A 23891-nucleotide genomic window follows, 5' to 3' on the forward strand; every position below is an offset into this window, starting at 1 on the left:
AAATAAAATATAAAAGCACAAGAAAAGGTTTTTCTTCGACTTTTGCAGAGTTTCTAGAGTGAAAATTTTGAAAAAAAAAGAAAAAAAATATAAATTTTGCGCCCCTATATTTCCCAGACCGTAAACTGAAGCTACGAAAGTTCCAGGACCAATTTGTGAAGGAAAAGAATCACGACCTCTAAAAAAACATTATAAAATAAAATTGTTAAATAAAATTGAATAAAAAATACATAAACAAAACCATAATTCATAAAAAAATGTTCAATACCCAAATTTATCAAAAGAAGGCAAAATTATAGAACAAAACTTCAGTTAAAAATAAGAAATACGAATGTTGTTATTCGAAAAATGATTCAATTATTTTGTTTACGACTCGTCCCTCGTAACGAACGAATAAATAAATTAAAAAATTAAATTCAAAATAAATAAAAGCCTTTTCCTTTCATTTGATATTGATCCAAATCTTTGATTCTTGGGTTTTAACTTTAAAACTAAGAATCATTTATTAAAATCAGTATCAATAGCTTTACCATAATTTGGCCATAGGAATTTTCGTTGTTACCTTACCAAAAACCCCTTATCTTACCATTTAGGCTGTATTTTGAAAGCTCTTTCCAACAAAAAATCTAAACTTTTTTTTTGTTTTTTTTTTATAATTTTTTGTTGTTTTAAGTAAATATTTTATAGAATTAATTTGATACATCTTTAGATAATAATTATTGGCTAAACAAAAAAAAACAGTGTTCCAACAAGTGTTTAATCTTTCATTTAAAGTTTTTCAGAATTTAGCAAAAGTATTTTTTTCTTTTAAGAATTAATGGCTTAAGAGGGCGAAAACTTAACTCAAGAATGACTACGGCAAAACGGGAAATGCAAAACAAAGTATTATCTTAAAGTATTCTTAGACGACTGCCTGGACATTTACATATGTGTTGTAGTACATATAAGGTTCTTATAGATGTGGTTTATACAAAAATACAATTCAATTAATTAAGGCTAAACGCTTTCACTCCCCCGTCAGTATACTACTACCTCTCTCTCTTTCACGCTTTAACTAAATGTAATATCACTAGATTTGTAGCTTAGATTTAGTAAATGGTTCTTTCCTCGCCTCAACCCTCAACCCTCAGACCTCAAACCCACAATCCCCGAAAAACCATAGACCAACGTTTTCGGCCCGCGTGGAGGTGCGCCCGGAAAAATGCCAAAAACACAAAATTCAATTACACATGCTCGTAACTCCATAACGCGGTAACGCTCATAAAATGCACACACAACAGGCAAAAAAAAACTTGGATTTGGCGGGGGAGGGGGTTGTGTTGTGGGCTTCTGGGGTACTCTGTGGATTCCCTGTTTAGAGGACTCGCTCCCCCAGCGAAGGTGTACGCTGGATCAGCATCGAGGGTGGCTTCGCCGGCAGGGTAACGCTGCTCAGCTCCGCATCCAGGGCGGCCATATCCGCGGCGGTGGTTGTGGCAATACTAGACTTTGACTTGGCGTTCACTGGCGAGGCAGAGGCAGAGGCAGAAGTGGCGGTGGCGGTGGCACCAATGGAGCTGGGCAGACCTTGGGGCGAGGCATCGGGCACTAGGCGTCGCAGCAAACCACCCACACAGCCCCAGGGGAAGGTCCTGCAAAAATGAACGAACACAAACACACACAGAGAATGAAAGAGAGTTCAGGTAAAGGTAAATAATATGCATTATTAAAGAGAAACACATTAAAGCGAGACCATTAGGCATGGTAATGTTACGATGTTACGTTTGGGGGGTGGGGTGCAGGCGCAAAGTCCAGCGGCATGGGTGTGGGGTGCCCCTTGAAGGGTGGGTAGATGAGTGAGCAGTTACTAAATAGGTTGGGATTTCTATCATATTTTTCACAGGAGGGGTAGGACACGGACATGCTTTGAATTTGGAATTGGAATCCTTACTTTTTAATGGGGGATAAACAAAGACAAAAACTTTGTGTTTAAAGTCCAAAGTGGAAGCTATTTGGGGAAACATGACTTATGGCTAGTCGTGAGATAACACAAATAAAAAGGAAACTTGTAGATTCAAGACTCTAACTGGGATAAGAAATAAGGTTAAGAAAGTAGGTCAAGCCGAGGAAGTTTCTTGACTTGGTGACCTTTAATATAATGAGGTATCAAATTTGGTTTCAGACTTTATTAAGGGGAAGATGTTTGGTTTTGTAAATACCCAAGAACTAGAAAGTTCTAGATGTATTTGATTAATTAATGGTAATGATTTTAGCAAGTACTTTCCTGATCAATTAAATGGGGTCACCAAAAGCAAAAAGAGAAGAACTCTGGCTTTATGGACACAAAAACCATCTATAAAATCAACGTGTAAATAGTGATTTATTTTACTTTGAAAGAGTTGTAAGAATGCCGCTTAAATATGACTCTAAGCAGGAATGAAACGGGGTCACCACTTCTTAAAATTCAGAAAAGTAGAATTATTATACTTTTAAATAAGTGAAAGCACAAAGAAGCCCAAAGATTTATTAATCTTTGGTGACGTAAGACTATTTATGCAAGCAAATAAGCCGTTTTTTTTTAGAAACGGGGTCACCAAATGGAAAGATAGGTTTCTAAATTAAAACTATAAACTGCAGAAAAAACATCAAGAAATTACCTTAGAAGTACCAAAACATGAACAAGAGTATCTCTGGTCCTTGTTGAACATATCTTCCATATAAGAAATGGCACTCTTTGGACATTCTTAACTTCTATTAGAATATCCCTTAAAGAAAATGGAACCAATGACAGAGACAACACCTGCATTCCATCCATAACATACAGATCCCCACATGAATCTATCAATTTCCCCACTGTAAAATGCGTTCGTATACCACAAACCCAAAATTAAATTCAAATGAATATATTCAAGTCAAGTATTTCACTTTGATGAGCACCCATTAGGGCAGAACAAGACCCCTTACAAGCATTATGGCGCCTAATTACGTGGAGGAAGGGGGGCGAAATGATTGTGTTTAATTTAAATGGAGAACCCATTTGTTTACTCACCATTTGAGTGAGAGCAGGGCCTTCAGGAAGCCAGGTATTACGGCAAGCTTCTCGTTCTTCCTGATGGCAGAAATGACACGATCGGCCACATCGTTGGGATTCAAAGTGGGGACCCATCTGTAATCATTTAGCAAGTCAAAATGTCAGTGTCAGAGTTCCAGAGAGCCAGTCCCTCCACAGAAAGAGAGAGAGAGAGATTAAGCATGGCACTCACCTGGCATTCACATCGTCGAACATGCCAGTCGCCTGAATGAAGAACGGACAAATGCAGGTGGTTCGTATGTTCGTATGGCCAAGGACTTCCAGCTCCAGCCGCAGTGCTTCATCGAAGCCAACCTGTAATTATCGAGACCGTCGAGACCGTCAAGACAGTGGCATGGCGCATGGGGAGGGCAGGAGAGATTTGCGAAACACTTACCGCAGCAAATTTACTGGCACAGTAATCGACCAATTTGCTAATGCCCACATGGCCGGCCAGCGAGGCAATTGTGGCAATGTGTCCTCGATCATTCTCAATCATTTTGGGCAGAAACGCTTTTGTCGTCTATAGGAATTTCAATATCATGCATCATGTATCATGTATCATGGTCTCACATTCTTCAACCTGTCCGGCTGTTTGTTCAACTCACCCAAAAGTGTGCCATAACATTCACATTGAACGAGCGCTCAATCAGATGATCAGGTGTATCCAGTAGATGCAGCCCAGAGACAACGCCCGCATTGTTGATCAGCAAAGTAATCTGAAAGATACAACAAGAAACAAGAAAAACATGTGTGAGTTTTAACTAATGGAAAAACATTTAATTAATGGAAAAGCTTTAGCCTAAAATTTTGCATATTTCGCAATATTTGTCTGTGTCGAAAAACGAGTAAATATTCTCAACTTGTTTGGCTATCTAGACATACGTATGCATGTATCTTGGTGGCCTTGACGGGTCTTAGATTTTGGGGCTTCGAATGGACATTAGTTACATTATTTATTGTCCGAGCTTGAGGTTGGTTAGGAAATACTTTTAGAGATCTACAACCTAAGAAACTAATAAGAGTTTTTGAGTAAAAAACATGACCAGAAAATCGCTGAGGAATATGGCATAGAATTTTTAGAAATATCATTCATTATTTCTTCTCAAATAAAGTGAATGTAAATTTTGGAATTTTATCACACAATCAATCTTAGTCCACATTATGAATATGTGCTTGAATTTATGGCTGTCTTCTTCAACTATCTATTATACGAGCATCAAGAACCCAGTTCTATAATCAATGAATCTTTGGGAATAAATTTTGGGAAATTTAGATTGAGAACCCATGTGTAAAATCAGGAAAATTATTTATATTTCATAAAAAACTTAAAACACTAAAATAAACATGCATTTTCTTCATTATTTCTGATGGAAAATACACGAACCTGGTAAATTTTTATTAAAGCCTTAAAACCACTTAAGTCGGCATATTCTTTGATTTTTTTTTTTGTACACGCTTCAAAGCCTAAGAAGATTTTAGAACCGCTGAAAAAACCACCAAATGGCCTTCAAATCGTTGAAGTTCGATGACAACCAAAAACATGCAACGTTTTGAAGGTTCAATCAAAAGCAGAACATCAAGCTTCTATAATTACAGTATAAGCCAATTATAATTGGATATTTTCGGTTCCAAGACTGAATGAAGTATGCATTGAGAGAAGTCTTAAAAAATATATAAATAAATTTAGGAAAATGTTGCACAAGAAATGGGGAGTTTTTGGCTATAAATTCTATCTTCTAGAAGCGAAGAATCTTTTGTTTTAAGTAAATTAAATTAAATTCTTGGCTAGCTTTGAAGTTTCTCTTGCACATTTACGATATTTGCCAATTACCAAATTTAGTTAATAAAATGCTAATTAAAATGTAATTTAAGCAAGTGAAATCATTCAACAAAAGTTGAGCCATGTCAAGGTCCAGTTGCGAATAATGTAAAATGCTTGAAAGAAAACAGACTTTAATGCCAGCCTCTGTCTGGCCGACATCCGTCCCCGTCCCCGTCTCCGTCCGGTCGCGCCGCCTCGCTCCCTAAGTAGTTAACCATCTGCTCGTAATCGTAATCGTAGAGTAGTAGAGTAGCATATGATTGCTGTTTTTGCCGCTGGTTAAATAAGTTAACAACAAGTGCAGTGCACAACCATAATGATCCGATTTTGAGGGCGGGTTCAAGTGCAAATACGAGTGTGGGGCAGGGCCGTGCCGTGCCGGGCCGTGGGTCATACATTGCGTATGAGCGATTTCAAATCTTCTTGCTGTAACCGGGCAAAAACATTTAACGAGGCGTGCATTAAGATACAAACAGCCACAGAAACAACAACAACTCGCATAATTAAGGCAACAAAAAGTCCAACAACATCGCCAGGTCATTAAAAAATATTAAATGTAATATTTCAGACAGATCCAAGCATTGCTCGTAGTAAAACTAAAAAAAACAACACCAAAACTCTACAGAAAAAAAAACAACAATAAAAGTTTGAAAACAAAAAAAAACTCCAACAAAAGCTACGCGTCATCTGTATAACGCATGACAGCCTAGACTGAATGCTGTGTATTTGATACACTTTCCAAGGGTTATATGATTTTAATACCAATTCGGAATCTGCATACAGGTTATATATGTTGTTGTTCTTAAGTAACATTAAACAGAACCTCATTTTGGAGAGCCACTAAGATCAGATCACTAAAGTATGATTCTGTCTGGGGAAATTATTTTTTTGGTTGGAAAAATCTCCTTTTTTCTAATGATAAAGCAATAAAACGATTGAAACTACAGATTCTAATGTTTTTAATGTAAAAAGGAGATGCGCGTCATGCGGCAGCACCCCTCGGTCTGCGTTTGTGCATAGGATCCGCACGTAACATTCTTCGCCTTTCCACCAAACATAAATCCATTAAATTACATCGAAATCGTTCTACTATATCCTGGAAAGTATGGAATGGAACTCATGTCTTTGTGGAGATATCTATTACGCTTTTAAACTCCAGTCTTTCTATCCTTGTATCTTTATATATGTTCACATATTTTTAAGTAAAGTCGTGAACATTTTTGCAATCGGAATTCTGTCATCAAGATGACTTTCCAGATCCACTAATCCCTTAGGGGCTTCCCAACTTTTCGACGCACTGTATTTTATTTTATACTACGGGTAATCCTCCTTCACTTTCGGTTCGCTCGACCACAACCCAAAACTTTTCTTAACAATAGATAGATTTATATTTTATTTTTAGTATTTTGTAGTATCTATTATTTAATAATCCTGGATTATTATCATCCAAGTGTATCATAAGCTTCGGATTTCCCATCTCTCCTTCACTTCTTTTCCACTTGTTTTGCTTTTTTTGCTGCTCTTTCTGCTACTGTTTGTTCCCATCTTCTTTTTCTTCTTTTTTTTTTGTGACTTTCAGGTTCAACGCTTTTTGGGGCTGTCATTATATAACTCTTTGTTTAATTTCCTTTTCGTTCTAGTGGTTTGTTGGCATTTTTATGCTTGAATTTTTTATATAATTTTAATCATTTTTCAACATTTTTTTGGCGTTTATTTGGGGGTTTTGCTACTTTGAACTTGTGTCAGTTCGGTAAACATTTATTTGGAAATCGGACACTGGCCATGCATGAAAAATCTCTTAAATGCTGGTTGTTATGCCATTAAATGGTTGTACAAACGATTTTTGAGCAATTATACAACGAATATAAAGTGTAGAAAATAAAAAAAATGTTGGTTTTTGCATTTTTCTAAATGCTGGAAGAGTAAAGTACTAGTATTTAGGGGATAATCTTCTTTAATAATGACTGCGTGTCTTCTAAATCATTTCTATGTTCTAAATGCTTCAGTTTAGAATATTATACAAATACATCATGGGAGACTGTAGTCACATCACGGATACTTTTATATATGAGTATAGAATTTTCTATAATTTTAAAGATACGAGAAACCCGAAAGAACAGAATTCTACATAAATATCTCATTTACCAGATTGTAGAATTTGAATTTAGTCGGATTATTTTTAAAGTCAGAATGAAGGAAACACTTTTCCATGGCAATCTTTCACAGAGTAGCTAATCAGCCTCTATATTTATCTCTCGCTCTCTTTCCACCGCTACCTCTATTATAGTGATATTCGTACTCGTAAAAAGGGGTTACAAAAGCACAAAAAAATGTCGGTAATGGTAGTTCTGTGTCCTTATTGCCTATCTTTTATAATATTGGTTATTCTTGTTTATAAAACGGAAAATTCGAAAAATAAATTAGCAAATTCTAAAATAAAAGTTAAGATCGTACAAATAATTGATATTCATTTGAAGATATAAATCTAAGCTTGTACAACCTTCAAAATTTACTTGAAAATTCAAATAAATTCCAAGCCGCAAATCAACCAAGATCAAAGATATTCTTTATGCCCTTTAACATTATTTGTTCATTGAACATATTCCTTCCTCTCTAATTAACGGTTTACTTCAGCCTTGACTTGACTGTAGCAAAACCTCATTAGCAAAGCTTCTCGTATATGAGTATTGGTACATCAAATACCCGCACTCCCCATAAACTCGTACAGGTTCTAATTGAAACAACAAATAAATAAAGCAAATAAAACCAAAATAATTAGCAAACAAAAGACAACGAGAAATATGTCTGACTTCTGAATAAAAATGTTAAAAGTCACAAGAGCTTAGCGGAACAAAGGTTCGCCGTCACATTTTGTGGCAGTAATATTTTTGCGGAGTGGCAGAGTGGCAGAGGAGGAGTTGCAATTAGCAGCAGCAAAAATGTTGCTACTCGTGCCGCCTGCAATTAATTTGAATGCAGCAAAGTGGCAAAAGTAGCAGTCTCCGATGCAGTAGCAACCACATTGTGGCAGGCCTGGGCACTGGGCTTGGGATGGGCATGGGCTTGAGACTGCCCCAGATTGTGATAAATGAGCAGATCGAATGCGAATGCGAATACGTTGGAGAGCTGGTGGCAACCAGTTTGCAGAGGACCGACACCGGGACCGGACCTGGCTACTTCTTTTGAGCGTTTCGTACCTTCTCTTTGGTGTCCGTACACTCTATACAAAGGGGGTAGCTTTAGTTTAACCCAAAGGTTGACATGCCATGAAGATAGGCATTGTTATTCTACATTGATCTTTGCAAAATAATAATTTAAATGTGTACAAATTAGTCTTAGATTTTACAGAGTATGTACCAGTACATCGAAGGCAATATAGAAGAATTTTTTCATAGAACAATCGTTGATAAAAAAATATTTAGGAGAACCATATTATGTTTATTTGTAATCTTAGACAAAAAACATTTATTCCGAGTATTGTTTTAAGATGTTTTCATGAACAAATCACATCATAGGAACGATCGGTCGTAGGACATATTTTAGGAGGAAAAATTTTACATAGATTCATAAGACGCGAAAAAAAGCCTTTTCTCTAAACAAAACTCCGGCAAATTTTCCAAAAAATCATTCCGCCAGAGTATCTCAAGCCTCGACTCTGGCAATAAGCCTTTCTTTCTAGTTTTTGCTTTTTTTTTTTTAAGTTTGTGTAATGTGCAACAATTTCTCAAGGTTGCCGCTACGATGACGATGCGCTCATGCATATACATTTTTGCCCCTTTTTTTTTTGCCCCCCCCTCCGACTTCGGTTTAAATTTATGACATGAATATGCATAAATGTGTTGCAACGGGGTGTGGCAGCGGCACCGTCTTACATGTGTTTTGTTTTTCGAGGAGGAGAAGGGTTCTCCGCTCTGCGTTCTGTGTTCTGGCCAAGAAGACAGGCCATTAAACGCCCCTCAACAAACAATTATATGGGGACCAGTCTGATGCCACATTAGGCGCTCGACTGTAAACAGTAATTACTCGACTTTTATGCTTCAATTGCGGCACGGATCCTCCATTCCGTTCCGTTCCGTTCCTCTCTCTCCCTTTCTTTCTGTCTTTTGTAATACTTACATCACCGACTTCTTCTCTGATGACATCGGCCGCCTTATAGACCTCTTCCTTCTTCGATATATCGACCACATAGCCCTTGCAGTAACCGCCCGCCTCTTCGACGATCTCAACTGTTTCCGCAATGCCTGCAAATGATATTATTATCAAATTATTATTGCTAGAAGTGTGGGGCCGGAGACTTACCCTTCTTATTGATGTCCCAGATAATGACTTTGGTGCCCATCTTTCCGAGCCTCTCGGCCAGCAGGCGACCCAGGCCATTGCCACCACCGGTGATCAGGGCAATGTCTGTCTTCAGCTCCTTTTCGGGATAGCCAAAGACAATGTAGTAGAGGTCCTGCAATAAGTAAAAGGAAAGTGGATTTTAATTAGGTTAAGGCTATAATTACTGAGAGCAAGTGTCAAGGAAGGGTTTTAATGAATTGAATGCCAGATGGTTCGTTATTTAATACAAAAGAATACAACAGAAACCTCTCTCTAGAGCTGTGTTTCCTATGACAGTTGTTTTTTCATATATAATAGATAGATTTTTATAAGTTTAAAGCCTGTTTCGCAAAGCAACCGAGGGGCGCTAACGCATGACGCGCGACTTTTAAGCCCTGTACAACTTTTTGGTTAAATGAAAGCCCTAAGACAGAAATTATTGCAATTAAATACTATAATCAGACTACGAAAGAATGATTAGCAAAGAATGATATAAAGTTTTGTTCACTTCTCCGTAAAATTTTATTTTCCTTAAGATCTAATCGATTGATTGATGATTGATTGTTCGTATGGTTCCAAAATTAGTTTATTCTGTGAAATAATTAAACACAAATTTTATGTGAAAGAAAGCGGTACTTCTGATGGTTTTTAAGGAATTCTATTAGAGAGTAGGAAGACCTAACATTTTATACTTTTAAAGAACTCCAATACAAAGCGAGTATCGTGGTTTTCAAAACTCTTTGCAGGCAGCTCCCCTGAACATTTTCTTTAATGAATAGATACCAACCTTGTAGAACATTTATTAGTGTCAATTGATGTAGTTATATGTCTACAATAAGGGCTATAGTACTAGTATTGGCTATTGTACCTTAGCCCCCAAATAAATATGTTATTATGCTGCAGCAAATGCTCTTGGCGGCATAACTCATTAGGGGCATCCAAGTGCTTAGATAAATGCACAATTATATATATTTTAGTCACTGTATGTTTCCTCTTTGCTTTTACTTCCTCAGCCCGTATTCTGTTTTCGCTTAATATAATAAATTCTTTATAGACTTCTTTACCCATTCTAATCTCATTCTTCTATCAGACATTCCAATTAAATATTTATAAGCAATTTCCCCAGTCAAATACGTATAAAAAAGCAACCATAAATCAACAAAAAAATGCTCTATAAATGCTCTATAACTGCCTTTTGTTATTGCCCAAGTCTTTTGTTTTCCTTTCCTTTCATTCCATTTCATTTCCTATATGCTCTCGAACCGAATAACCAAGTCACGCGTGCGCCCAAATGTTTACCCCATTTAAAGTTTACATAAAAAAAACCCAAAGCACCAGAAAAGGAAACCCAAATAAAGTGTAAAATTGTAAAGAGCCTCCGAGCATTTGTTCGGGCCAATTGACGAGTGCATGTTAATAGGCCACAACAACGACAGAAAAAACTAAGCCAAAAGAAAGAAAAACCATTGTAGGAGGCGGGTGTCCCACAATTAATTGAAACATATATGGGATCGTATATATTTTGATGTAAAATTTGCAACATTTTTTATGTCAATTTAGTGTCAATAAGCTGTCAAAATTTATGGCTATCACGCCTCCAGTTGTGGCCATAAAAAAGCAAAAAACGCGGCAAACAGAGGAAAACAGACGAAACAAAAGACTCAAGCAACGAACTTAATATTTAACATGTTTTTTTTTTGTGCTGGTGGTGGCAGCACAGTAGCACTTTCTGTGTTGCAAGCGTCCCATCAATTTTCATGCCACACGCGAACTTGTTGCCCGCAAATTCGCCTCATCCGCTTAGGGCGGCCCCTGGCCTTTGAGCAGGGGGCATGGCTTGGGTTTTGGGCAGCGCCCTGGGCAGGGGCGCAGGTCTGAGGGATCTGGGATCTGGGGACTGGGGACTGGGGTCTGGGTCCGAGCCTGGCAAGCGTGTCCAATTATTTTGACATTAACAATGAATGTGTCGCAACAATGTGCTTTTTTATCGTATACCCAGCAGTTTTTGAATACATAGGGGATACTTATATTTGGTTGATTTATATCTATAGTTATCACTAACAGATCTATAAAGTATATACCTATATGCGGAGTAATGATAGTTTTTATGGATAGTTCTTTTTGGCAGCATTCAGAAGACTATTCATAAGATGTGCTGGATGGTAACCTCCTAACCTCCCAATTTAAGGGGAATAAGTCTTAGAGATATAAAGCTTAAATTTTGTAGAATTCTGTTTAGATCGAACATCTACCAAGATACCAAGAATCAGCGGAATTGGATAAGTATAACAGTCAAAACAGAGATATAGAAATATGAAAAATAGGAGCATTCTTACGAAAATATAGCTAAAAAAGGTTAAAGTAAATGTCGAATAGATTTGGTGTCGTTTAGCGTGTTCTTATAAACCGAATAATCTCCTCTCGTTGAAGGAGCAATCTTTAAGAACCAAAGAAAGTAGTTTCCTTCCAATAAATACCCCTCCATCCCACTTATAGCTCCCCCATCTCTGAAGATCTTTCCAGAACTCATTCATCCTTCGAATTACTAGGTATCTTTTTGTCGAATTCCTCCACCTTCCGAGTGGCACTCTTTCTTGCAAGTAGCAAAGTTTTTCTACCCCCCCAGAAACAACGTATCATAAATTATACAAAAAATTAATCAAAAGGAAGGCATGTTGCAGACAACAATGATGATGAGTGGCTTTTGGTATGTTTCAGCTGCTGTCCCATTATTTTCCTGTTGCTCTGCTGCTGCCGCTGCTGCTGCTGCCATCCCGTTGACAGACATTTTGTCACATAATTTAACATGCAACTCAGCGGACAGGAAGCGCACAATTATAATTTATACATAATACGATAATCAACATAATAAGAGCAACGATTTCTTTATAGCAAGATACACCGAAAAATACATAAATGCAAATCGAAAACGTATTCGTATGACAAAAAGAATGAGAGAAAGATTTCGACTGCCTCCCAGATCATGGAAACTTTTTTTGTGGCAGCTTTTTGTTCACATAAATGTAAATTTTGCAGACACGTTTTGTTGTTTGAGAATTTTTTTGGGCTGGTTTTTCGGTTTGTTTTCTTACAAATCGTATGGGTTTGGGTCTGTGTCTGGGTCTGGGTCTGGGATCTATGAAAACTGCCTAGTCAGCATTATATTGGGGTTTATTGGGCTGTGTCTCCCTTGTGTCCGTCTGTCTGTGTCTCTTGTTGATTGTCAAGGTCACCAACGCATTGAACTTTTGTAAGACTGCCGGAAAACCAAATCAAATCGGCTTGAACTTCGATGCACTGACTTTGAATCGATTTGGAATTTTTTGGAAGGTCTCTGTCAGTGGGAAATGGAATTTTAATCTCAAACTTGGCCTTGAAAGGGCTAGAAAATGAAAGCAATCAATTATTGAGCTTTGGTTTATAATTAATGTGGCTTTTTCTGAAGGTTCAATTCTATATTTTATTTAAAATAATTGGAAATTTTCCATCAGCGACAACAAAGACTTTAAAGGTTGGATTTCCACAGCAAGATTTAGAGATCATGTGGATCTAAGAGCATACGAAACTTCCATAAGTTCGGTATAAGCTCTCAAGTTAATCTAGAAGACTGAAATTTCTGTAGTTCTGGGGTCTCAATGCAGGACAGTATAGGGCTGAAACGACTCCAGAACGTCGTCTGGAGGAATTGGGCACCCTTGAACGAAGGCGAGACCGCTACACTGCCTGTGGGGCACCTAGGAACAGTCAGCATTCCACAAGAAACCGATGGTTTGATTCAACAAATCCTCCTTCGTTACCACTAGCATAGGGGCCATGGAAGATAGAGATGGAAATCCATAGACACATGGAGACAAGACGGAATATAGTCTGGAGGAAGCTGCTGCCAGGTTCCCACTGAATGCCCCAACAACATCAAGCGCTTGGGCTCAAATAGTTACCCGTTCTTAAGGAGAGTGACCCGAAAACGTTCTCATAAAAGCCTCCAAAGATTTGATGTTCTATAATTACAATTTTGATATGAACGATTTTTGTCTACGTGCTGCAGGGATTGAGTACAAGGTCCCATGGCCCTTCCGTCGAATCAAAGCAAACCCTTCTCAAAGAGGGCTCTTAGGGAATCTGAAACCCATTGGAGGTTTCCCCCTAGGATTCCTAGCTTTGATGTCATTTTTAACTGAAGCTTTTGCCTATTGTTCTTCATTCTTAATTATCTGTTCAAAAAGTGCATTCAAAGCATTAGATTCGAATTGTTTAATCTCCATTAAACAACCTCTTAAAGTATCTGTGCTTCAAAAATCCAGCCATCCATCCAAATACCGCAAACCTTTACCTTTAATGAAGTAAAATCTAGCAAACATCATTGGCATTCGCATAAAAACACACTCAATTGCTCAGTGGCTCAAGTTGGCAAAGTATTTTGAGTGTTTGGCTCATTAGTGTGCGGCTTGGGATCTTAATTAACGTGGGTTCTTCTTCCCCCTTTTGGGGAGCAACAAATCCCCTCTCTGGCTTTGTGGATTGCAAAAAAATCAATGTAAAAATATGCAAAATGGCAAAAGGTACACAAACTACCAAATGGCCGGCTGTCGCGGAAGCAACTTCTAAGGCGTTAAAGCCGGCACATCATCATCATCATCATCATCACTGGCAGTGTGTGTAGTGTTTAGTATCGTTAGCCTGGTAATCAAATGTTTGCCTGGTGCCTACCACTAAGAAGACAAAAGCAAATGGTACAAACGTGTTTCTCTACTGCTCCCTGATGTCTCTGTGTCGGTTCCCCGATTCCAATGAGAATTGCGAAAAATATCAACAACCTGAAGTGGCCGCCTGCATGGTCTGCCTTGTCTGCCTTGCCAGCGTTGCACTGCGGTTCTAGAGCCAGCTGAAAGTGAAACTGAATACGAGGCAGCAGCAGCAGTGGCAGCAGCAGGCAACAGCCTCTTGCCCAACCCCAAAGCACTACACACTCTACAGACTCGCACCTGCCTCCAAATAGGCTCCAATTTTGGTCACTTTATGAGTGGAGTGGAACAAAATGACTGCCTGCAACGAATTTTGTATGCTCTTGCTGCTTGGGCGATCATTCAAAGACCATTTAACCTTGGAAGTTGATTAATAGTCATACAAATTTTATTTTAACAGCTTGGTCTAGCTAATATAAGGGTCGAATTTGAGCTGTACTTGACGCAGTTCTCTGGGAATCTTAAGAGCTTTCAAAAGAGCTATTTTTGTAAGATTATAGCCATAAATTTAGCTAATCCACTGGGTAAGGATATCTCCTGAAACAAAGTGTAAAAGCAACCAAGAATATGGCAAAAATCGATGATATATAGGAGCCATTAGGCAATGGATGAGGATCTTTTTTAGGCAATGGTTTCTTGGTTCTAATATATGATAATTAATGTTCCTTCTAGTCCCTATCCCCATCTCCGAATCCCCCGAGTATCTCTTGAATAGATAGACCCACCGTAATACCCTCTCCAAGAAGACAGAGTATCAAAAATCTCGAGTGAATCTTGAGCAGGCCGAGTATTTGTTCGAGTGTGGCTCAAACGGCAAACAAAAAACTATAGGCACGAACTTGCCACAAAACATTGTAAGCGCCAGCCAGTGTGTGTGTGTGTTGCAACGTGCCGTGGCCGGCTTGCAGCCTGCCTGCCCACTCCCTGAGTATGAGTGACCTTCTTTGCCACAAACAGTTGCAATAGCCACAGCCAGTGAAAAAAAGTTGAAACAAAATATAATCATAAACCTGAAATTGAACCCCCAACAAAAACTATTGCCCGTTGCATCTCTCCCTCTCTCTCTCTCCCCACACACTCGGCGGCACTCGTACACTTGAAACACTTTTAGCCAATTGGCCAATGATTTTGCACTTTAAGTTTTGTTTGGCTTACAGCCAGCACCGCTCTCCGTGGCTCTCCGTCGCTACACGGTTTGATTTATTGCAGGCGGGTGGTCTCTGTCATCGATTGCCGCCCCGCCGGCCTGTGCGGCCTTCGAATGGCAATTTTCATTTACGCCTCTGTGCAAAAATTAGCGTCCCCATATCGATTTCTGACAGTGTATGGCCGTGCCTTACTTCTGAATAGACTTTTGAGCCAGAGCCAATCAAGTTCTATGCGATCTGAGCGAAGCAAGTGGCTTCCACTGCAATCTTTTGAGTGTTTCGAGTGCTTCGAGTGTTTCGAGTGGCAATTTGTCAGGCAAGCCACAACGGATATGTGTTAAGGTGCCTGCCACCTGGATATGCAAACGGATACGTCGAGTGATTAGCTGGTGGCATGGCAAAAGTGCTTTCGGCATTAGCTTAAAGAACTGACAAGTCGTTGGCATCCATTTTTCATGGCATGGAATAGAATTTAAGCGCTCAAAGCCCCTTGAGTGATTAATGGCATAAAGAAACCGCCATTGAATATGATACATATATAATTGAATTAATAGCTATAGAATATAATTGAATATATCAATCGGTCATAAAATTAAAGGCATGTGTTTTACAGATGACAAGTATTCCAGAGGGTTGAAGGTCGCGACACACGTGCCGGTATATTATTATACCCGGATATGCAGACTATTGAGGTTATTAAGAGAATGTATGTATAATGGTTTTCCATTAGCATAATGGTTTTAGAAAGGGTCTTTCAGTGGATTAAAATGTATTTCTTCCAAGCATACTAGTATTATGTTTAGCTTTTCCTAGATCAAACGAGGTAAACCTTGAAAAAAAAACCAGGAAATCTTTGATATTCCAAGAAAGAATATAAATCCGTGCTAAACAACCTTCTGATGGTGTCCAATAATTGCCATTGCCACTTGATAGATGCACTCATTGCATATCAACGACCCGATTTACAGGGTATATTTGCTTGTCTAAGTGTGTAACCTTGCTTGTGAGAAAAATAAAACCTGAATACTCGTAATAAACCACAATTAATGACCGACACTTTAGAAAACGTGGCATTGAATGGAATGTGACCAATCATTCAAGAATTACAAACAAGTGTCAGTGTTTATAGTACTTTATAGTATTTAATTTTTTTTAATTCTTAGAAAATATTCCTACATAAAATGTGCAAAACAAAAGAACTTTTAGTTATTTTTTTTAGTGATTTTTAACGACCAAAATGTCAAACAAATTTTATTTATATTATTGCCCAATAAAATGGTTCTTTATAGACTCATTCCCACAGATTTTCTATGAATTTCCTCAGCTTTTCGGTAAAAATTATTACTCACATTTTTATAGCCATCTCAGACAGACTTTTTATTACTTTATAGATATTATGTAGTCTTTGACAAGGCACACCCGCCCCATAACCCATTTTTCAAAAAGCCAGACAGACAGCCACATGGCGCAGCCGTAACATGGCTGAAAGCACAAGGCCGCATGCGGGTTATGAACCTGCAACCGGCTGCGGCTTCGGCTTCGGCTTTGGAGCCAGCAAATGGTGTTAGCTTTTGGCTGGGAGGCTGTGGTATGTGTAAGACAACGCATCATCCCCGCCCCAACAACAAACACTTTCAATTTCAATTGCGTTTGCACATCCATCCACACACACACACACAGAGGCAAATGAATGCCCGCGAAATCGCGGTGACTGCTGGCGCACACAGTCACCGCCACAAGTATACGTGCGCCCGAGCACATGTGTCTGTGTGGGCTTGCGGCTAGCCCAAGCGGTGGCTAATAAAAACAGGCTCTCCAAGTGGCCCAAGTGGCTGACACCACAAAATGCCGGCAAAATGCAAAAGTTGAACTAGGTCAACAAGCCAAACGCAGTCGCAGTCGCAGTCGGCAGCATCAGCAGCAGAGGTACACGCCGCCTCGGTGGCAACAACAGCTGTCTGTGCCCCCTCCGACTTGGCTCATTACTCGCCCCAAAGTTATAATGCCACTCACTCTCTTCCCCCTTTCTGGCCAATCATTTTGTAGGTGGAACTTTCGGCACAAGTTTGTTGCCCAAGTCTTTTGTTCGAAAAGCAGAAAAAAATGCTAGAGAATGCAATGACATAAATCCACCTAATAATACCCTATCGATACCTATACCATGCCCATGATAGCTCAACGATTGCTAGTTTGATCACAGCCATCCATGGGTAATTTGCAAATTTCCAGCCATCTATCAAGCCTCGCGGAATTGTCATTGTGTAAAGCCTCAATGAATTTGCAACGAGGCGGATTCGCTTTTGGATTATGGGGATGATATTTTTAGATACTGTGGAGATTTCCCTTAATCATATACCTAAAAGTAAAGATAGACTCTCCAAACTTATCAACTGTCATGCGGAAGCGCACCTGGGTTGGTAGGCGAATTCATATTTCACTGAAATTTCACTGTTCCATAGAAATTCATTTTGGACTTATTTCGAGAGGTAATATTTATTCGATACGAAGGGATCTTAACAGATCAAGTGATAAATTTCGAATAGGAGCGTAAGAAAGCCTAAAAAGGTCAGGAATAGATCGAATTATCTGATGATATGGTATACCACTCCTTCTGAAAACTCCACGGTATTCCAAACGACAGCTCACTCAACCCTGTCAGATGCGAGAATCATTGTCGTGTAAAGCCCCTGTATGGTTTTACAAATCAAGTAAATTGAAATGCAAATTTAGTTGGCTTTTAGAGACGCTCCTCAGCGCTGCTGCTCAGGTAATGAGCGTCGGGTTTTTGCATTTGGCATGCAAATGTCACTTGTTTCAGTAACCCCCAGACCACCCCCCGCGCCATTTGCTATGCAGTTCCATGCACAATGATCCAAACGATACGGTTAGAGATGGCTTGGGGGACTGGAACTACATTCGTGCCACACATTTCACGATCATATCTTTCTCTAGCTCAAAGCGACACACACAAAAGGTCTCTCGTTGGGTTTTCGGTTTGGTTTTTGCGGTAAAGTGAAAATATAATTACCACAACACCCGGAGGAGTCTTATGCAACGAAATTGAAATTGTTTTTATTTTATTTTCGCTTTGTTTTGTTTTGTTTGGTTGTGCGTTTTATTTAAAAACCACTTAGCGTGTCAGCTGCCAGACGCTTTTTTTTTGCCTATCTCTCAATTTTAGGTCTAAAATTTGAAAATTCCCTTTGGGATCCCCTCTTGAGGGTAGTTCAATCATTTGATGGCTGATTTGAACATTTTTTTTAGATATTTTGCCAACTCACTTGGCCGTTTTGAAGGCAATTAATTAAGTCATTGGCTGAGGCTTAGTCTATGACTAGACTAAAACTTATCTCGAGACAGGTTAAGTTGTTGTTGTTCACGCCGATGTTTGCATATTTTTTAGTTTGAATTTGATTAATGATTAATTCCACACGCGATAGTTTATGATCAATTATTTATTACCTATAATTGCTGGCGATGCAAATTCATTGAATTTTTTGCCAATAATTTCTTTTCAGATTTCTACAGAATTTTCCAATGTGGTCTAGAACTTGTGTTGTAATTTATGGGTTTTATATAATCTATTTTGAGGGATTTTTGTGGTTTTTTATACACCAGATTAAATTATATTTATATGTAAAATGAGTTTCTCTTCAATCATATATCCTTTGTTTCCTTTAGAACCTCTTTTATATGTGGATTTATTACTGAAGAACAAAGCGTAACTGACTCTTCTACCCAACGTTTTTTTTTTCTCTCACACAGAGTAGCTTAGCAGCAAAAAGGAGAGTTTAAATGTATTCAAAGAAAGGGCAGTACCTCTGACATTCTATGGTTCTCTTCTTCGTTATTTTCCACTCGATCTCTTCAGCATAACTTTACTTTAGAATATCCTTGATTGCATAAACTTATAAAACAACTATAAAAAATACCCCTGTTCTGCATAGTCCCGAATTGTTTATGTATTCAAAGAAGTTCTTTACAAATAAACCTCAAAAATGCATAACTCAACTAAAATTAAGTTATAAACCATAACTGCATCCCCCTTTCCATCTCAAAAACTGTAATTCATATCCTGTGTGCTCTTCTTTGATTATATTATCTCAAAATATGTATATTCGTGAATCAAAATAAATTATCTCACTCAATAACTTCACATCGTTCGCGGTCTGGTTTTACATCATCTTGGGGCCGTCCCTCAACTGCCTTTTCCCTCCTCCCAGCGACAGCCATCCCATCGCATCACAGACAGATACCATCTGAAAACTTGTCTCCGCCTGATCTTAATGCTTTAAATCTCTTTCATGGCCCCAATTAAACGTCACACGTGCTGCCATCGGCATTGGCCATTACTTTTGCCCATTTATCACACAGGTTGCCTGAGAGGCATCCTTTTCGGCAGTTAATTAAATAACTTAAATGTTGTCGTTCATTATATTTGCACGCAATGCAAGGCTTGAGTTGGGGTTCTGTATATTTCTGACAGCATTGACACATTTTCTGAATGGTTGAAGGTAAATCACACAATGTTGCTAATCAACCAAACCATTCAAAACACGAAGGTGAATTATTTAATTCCTTTAAGCGGTAGAAACAAATGGCATTTAAGTCTCTTAATACCTTTGCGGGGGGCATTATCATGTCTACTATGAATAACAGGTAGCACTATCAGCTCCATAGTTGTCTAGATCAGTTTTTTATTCGAGTAGCTGTAGATATGTTCTTACTTAATCCAACTACTACTGGAAAATACTACATTGTTGCTCCAGAGTAGAATAAAGTATTTCTGTTTAATTCCAACAGGTTTTTAATAATATCTGAGTAGTTTTTTTTTATGAATCTGAGGCTGCCATAAAAAAAACAATCCAATCAAACAGAGATGAAAATCTAACATCTATTGACACATAATACTGCCTACCACAAAAACGTCGGCTATCTGTTGCTTCAGTCTCTAAAATCTAACCTTCATTTGTTGTTAATTAATCAGTTGTAAACAAAAGCGTTCGAGATTCAGAAGGTTTTGCCCTCCGGCAATGTTATAGGCACACAAAAGTTGGTCTGTCTGGCATTGAGGGTTATGGATCTGAAGAAGATGGAAGATGAAACCCACCTGAAGAATGAATCCCACGCAGCAGATGATGAACCAGGCCACATCCGCAAAGGCATCCCAGCTATTCCATAGGGTCTGACGCCAGCCAGTGGCAGGAGGTGCTACTGATTCCTGGCCAGCATGGACCACACCATTGCCATTGGACAGGCCGTGTCCATTGGGGATACCATGTCCATTTGCATTTCCATTCGGCAGACCATTGCCATTGGGTAGATCTTCAGCCATTAGATTGTTATTGTTCTTCACCATTTTTCACAGATTTTTGCACTTTTATATTGGATTATTTTTGTTAGATTTAGTTCACTCTGAAACAAGACACTATACGATTTTGAAATGGTTATAATTTTTAGGCTTTTTCGTAATTTTTTCCGTAATTTAAATGCAAACGAAACGCAACCGCAAAGACAGCTTTTGTGGTGTATTTCTTGTATATTTTTTTTGGAGCTCTGAGGTTTTTTGGATATTGTCCGCACGGCACGTCCGCTCTCGAGAGCGTAGCAAACGAATTTGAACGTTGTGGTGCTCGAAAGGAATGAATTTCGACTTCTTATTTTGGCGCGCTATTGGATATACGAGGTTGGCGTTGACGCTGACTTCGAAGCTGGAGCTGGGGAGCTGTGGAGCTGAAGCTGACGGCGCTGCTTACCGTTCGCTCACGCTCTGCCAGACGAACCGAACGCTGCTCAAGCTCAGCTTTCGTCTCGTCTCGCGTCTCTGACTGTGACGTCATTGAGCTTCAGCTGAAGCTTCGGCGTCAGCGTCAGAGCTTCAATTTGAGCTGCTTGTTATACGCTAGCCAGGGGTATTTGAAATGATGATCTTTGACAATAAAGATGGAAGAGCATTCATCCTTATACAGTATTTACATTAGAGGATCAAGTCTATATAGCCATTTCTATCCACATATCTGTTTCTACACAAACTAGGCCTTTACTTTTCGAGCTTTAATTCTTTTAAATAAACACAATATATATTAAGCCCTATAATCAATACTCTATCAATAGTCCATAGGTAGTACTTTCTCGTATTTAAAATATTCAGTCTTTCAGGGTATCAAAAGCTTCGGCGCCCAAGCCTAATCTTCCTCTTGTTTTCTGTTTGTTGTTGTTTCTTTTCATTCTTATGTTGCTTTAAGCTGCGTTTCGCTTTTCGCTATTCATTTATTTCGCTTTGGTTTATGTGTAAATTACTGTTATTGTTGCTGGCTTTTGCTTTGGTTTGCAGTTTGCCTAATTGTTTCTCATTGGACATGAAAATTAATTGAGATTTATGCTGCTAAAGTGCAGTAGACCAGCGTTTATATATCTGCTGTCAACAGTTGCATTAGAAGGACGGAACGGAGCCCCGGAGAATACTAATTAACTTTAAGATCCGTTTTTTAAGCATAAAAATGCAATTACTTGAGTGCATTCCCATTAAAGAGAATTGAAATTTGACCCAGCCCTTTTATGAGACATTATACATGAATTATGGCAAGCTTCAAGTGATATTATAATTAGTCATTCACTAAAATTACTTATGAGAAAGGTGTGGTAATATACACACATATGTATGTATATGTATATTTTAAAATACCTCAGAATCTAACAGGTGCGCTCTTGGGTATTTTTCTCACGTATGTATATATTTAGAGTTGGATTTTTTGCCTCTTGTTTACTACATAAACTCTCAACGAGATCACTGTGATCTGATAAGAAAAATACTACACATGTAAAGATCATGCTAACATTATCTAAAGCCTGTAATGTAAATATGTAGGTGGCTGTTCTAGAGCTTCGACTTCCTCCTCAACTGCTTTCAAAGCTGACGAAAAAGAAAAGACGAAAATAATAATACTTATTCTTTGTCACTATTCTTTTAATTTATTGATTGATTGCATTGTCGAGCCCTGAATATAGTGAATCATAGCTTGATAGAACTACATACATTTGTATGTATAACAGAATGTAATGTAAACTGGAAGCATTACAGTGTCGTATTTAGTCTGTAAAATCTCTGTTGCACACCGACCACACTGTTAAGTGATGGGGGAGGGGAGAAGGGTGAAATTGAAAGTGAAATGCCGGCATTAATCACATGGTCATTATAACAATCGTACTATGGGGCCTCAACTTCTTATACTCTTGCTCACTTTCCCCTCAAAATCTGCGTCTGCTGATGCTGACATATGCATGTATTTTATAAATCGCATTTGCCCGACACAAGAAGAAAGTCGGACAGCACATAAATTTGCTTAAATGTTAAATTTTTGGGTTTCGTGAAGGCATATTTTTACACCCTGGATCCAGTTATCCTCTCTCTGTCGCTCCTTGTTTTGCATGCCGCAGCATGGTTCTCTTTCGCCGCCGCTCTCTCAATGTACTTTGCTCTTTGGTTGTTGTTGTTTCTTTTTGCATAAAAACAGGTTATGTTAATTGATTGAAATGATATTTGTTGGCCATTCTTAAAGATTTCGTCACATCTTCGGATTGCATAATAATAATACGCAAATTTGTGGTTGATTTTGATTCGATTTTGATATCGTTTGTTTCGTGTACGTGCGTTTTCTAGATTTTGATTTGCATTTTTAACAAGAAGATTGGCTGGCGCTGGCGCTCGCTATGGGTCAAAAAACCTATAAAAATGTTTAAGGCCAATTCCAAACTTTGCACAACACAAAAAAAAACACCACACATGGAATCAATTTCTTTCACTCTCGTTTTGGTCTTTTGGCACACAATATTCGTTGTTCAATTGATTTTATTCACATTTTATTTACACAAAAAAGTACTGCGTTTATGTATTGGTTGATCGTTAAAGTTACGGTTTAGCCGGCATCGCTTAATCGATTGAATTAATTACCAAAATATGCTAATCGTTTTACGTATGACTTTCGGGCATTCTTTTTGTGTCTGTCTCGTTTTATTTTAGCTTTTCGCTTATTTATATTTTTCGACTGCTTTTTGCGTTGCCTTTGTGGCTTTTCTGACGTTTCGGTCGCCTGCGCAGTGGGAAGCTGGCAGAACAAGGAACACAAAAAGGCGGGAGAGAGAGAGAGTGCCAGTCAGCTGTTGCTTCGAATTTGCTTTGGTGGTTGCTTGGCAAAATTACAAGGAAAGAGAGAGAATTGGGAAAGAGAAAGAAGCGAACAGATGTTGAACAGAGTTATCGTCTGCTAGAAAACGTAATCACCGTAACGTAACGTAAGCACTAAATGTCGTTAGAAATCGAACAAATAAAATAGATAAAAGTAAATCATTAAAATTCAGACATTCATTTTTCTTAACTTCTAAATTATAAGAGCATCACTTAAATGTTTTAAATTTCAGTTGCATTCATTTGTTTTGGAATTTTGCAACCCCCGTCTAGGAATTATTAAAAAATAGCACCTATGGGTAATTACTGTACACAAATTTGTAACCGCAGAGTTGGAAGACTGTGACACTGAAAATAAACATAATAAAATAGTAATACAAATTTTCAAAAATGTACACTGAAAGATATCCTGGATTGGTAATGGAGATGTCCTTTGAAGAAATAAAGCTCCCAAGAAAAGATTCGCTGTCATGCGAGGAATACTTGCTACAGAACAAAGGCAAATCAAAACAAAAATGAGAAGCATTTTTAGTTATAAAAAAAAAACAACCAAACTCCAAATGACTGTTCAACAACAGAACCACAATTCATCGCTCGACAATTTCCGCAATAATTATGGCCA

At 38.4% G+C, this 23891-nt stretch overlaps 1 protein-coding gene across 1 annotated transcript; it reads right to left on the bottom strand.

The window, feature by feature from the left end:
• Positions 1–1226: 1226 nt before the first annotated feature.
• Positions 1227–23212, bottom strand: LOC4818198 (estradiol 17-beta-dehydrogenase 11). Its single transcript, XM_015180119.2, has 9 exons — positions 23036–23212; positions 20195–20512; positions 9174–9327; positions 8991–9115; positions 3658–3768; positions 3447–3572; positions 3243–3364; positions 3029–3145; positions 1227–1631 (listed from the first exon to the last, which is right to left on the bottom strand). Exons 2-9 carry the CDS (start codon positions 20441–20443, stop codon positions 1355–1357), a joined length of 1281 nt encoding a protein of 426 aa, XP_015035605.2. The 5' UTR covers positions 20444–20512; positions 23036–23212; the 3' UTR covers positions 1227–1354.
• Positions 23213–23891: the final 679 nt, after the last annotated feature.

Source organism: Drosophila pseudoobscura, chromosome 4 (genome assembly GCF_009870125.1).
Source record: "Drosophila pseudoobscura strain MV-25-SWS-2005 chromosome 4, UCI_Dpse_MV25, whole genome shotgun sequence".
Lineage (NCBI taxonomy): Eukaryota > Metazoa > Arthropoda > Insecta > Diptera > Drosophilidae > Drosophila > Drosophila pseudoobscura.